We start from the raw sequence: 1,443 nt of genomic DNA, 5'->3' as shown, positions 1-1,443 counted from the left end.
GGGTGGGGGGGGGGGGGGGGGGGGGGGGTTTGAGAAAGTTGATAGTTTCCAATAATTAAATTGTTGGGGTAATATACAATTCTTGATAGGATATCGCTGTTGAAATTCATCGAAAGAACTATGATTATGGTGTTTGACTAGGATGACCATAATTAGTATTTATGTGGCCATGGAGGCCTAAAAAACAAGCATACAAACTCATACAGATGATCATAATTTGTCTATATCTTCTCAAAAGCTAAATAGGAAATCATGTTATGCACAATCTAATCTTTATAACTTTTGTCTTGAGAAATTTTATACTTGATAAAGTTGTCTTTATTTAGCATGAGCATGGTAACTGTGCTGGTTCTTATTGGTGGAAAATTTAGTAAATCAGAAACAAATACAACATTCTTTTTGGCATCTATGTAGTTGATGGAAAAGAGGTGGGGAGCATCGAGAGCAAACTCTTGTGCCGGTCAATCCTCGATCTATACATTGGTGATGAACCATTTGACCGGAAAGCCAAAGAAGATGTCGAGCTGAACTTGGCTTCTCTCCTCGGGAAATAGTGAAGCGGTACATCAAAGTCTGCCGAATTACAGTTTTGGCAATTTCACATTTCTCGAATTTTAGGTAAACATGTATCCTGTGTGATACTCCTTTTCTTGTCTAGAAGACGAGAGAAGAAACCGAAATGGAGGACAGAAAAGATAAGGGGAAGAGTTTTTAACTTAATACTAGGATTTGAGTATATTACTGTTTGAGATGTAAAACCTCGCCATGCGGGTCAAGAAATCATTTGTGAAATTTGATTTCTGTAAAACGTGGGATTCATATTCTATCCTATGATCTAAGCGGGTCTTTCTGGAAAATAAAACAGAGAAATGTCCACTTCTTATAGACAGCCAAAGGGCATGTGAAAATTCAGGACGTGGCTGTGAAACGATATATTTTACATTGCTTGTATAATGGTAATCGGGTCTTGCGGATATGGTGGTCCTGCTCCTACTCCACTCACACCTACACTTCTCTTTGTCCGGGAATTAGGGTTGTTGGAGTGTGTGTGTATATATATATGTGGAAAAATTGGTTCCGTGGTTTTTACCTCGATTTTGACGTTTGAGAATACTAATTTTTGTCTCCTCGTTTGCTCCACAATCTTTCCAGGTTGTCAAATTTGTTGGGCCTGACCTTTGTGGTTTTTGAATTGACCGATGATGCTAGTTTACGATTTTCATTTGGATTGATGTCAATATTGTCGTAATGTAATTTTATGCGGCGTAGATAAAATAATTTTGTATCTCATGGGATCAAATATGCTACAATTTTTATCTTATAAAATCACGTGTACCACAATTTTATTTCTATAAGATAAAAAAAGTTACAATATCTATCTTATAAAAGATTAAATGTGTTATGTTTACAAACTATGAGACCAAAAATTAAAAGTGCAATTTC

General features: G+C 36.2%; 1 protein-coding gene across 1 annotated transcript in view; it reads left to right on the top strand.

The window, feature by feature from the left end:
- Positions 1–974, top strand: part of LOC105163272 (fatty-acid-binding protein 1) — a 2,723-nt gene extending 1,749 nt beyond the window's left edge. Inside the window, exon 4 of the mRNA XM_011081560.2 lies at positions 415–974. Coding sequence (XP_011079862.1) covers positions 415–554 — 140 coding nt within the window. The 3' untranslated portion in view covers positions 555–974. The remainder of the gene's footprint in view (positions 1–414) is intronic.

Source organism: Sesamum indicum, linkage group LG6 (assembly GCF_000512975.1).
Source record: "Sesamum indicum cultivar Zhongzhi No. 13 linkage group LG6, S_indicum_v1.0, whole genome shotgun sequence".
NCBI classification, from domain to species: Eukaryota; Viridiplantae; Streptophyta; class Magnoliopsida; order Lamiales; family Pedaliaceae; genus Sesamum; species Sesamum indicum.
The sequence above is the reverse complement of the archived record's forward strand: the minus strand, read 5'-3'. Positions and strand labels throughout refer to the sequence as shown.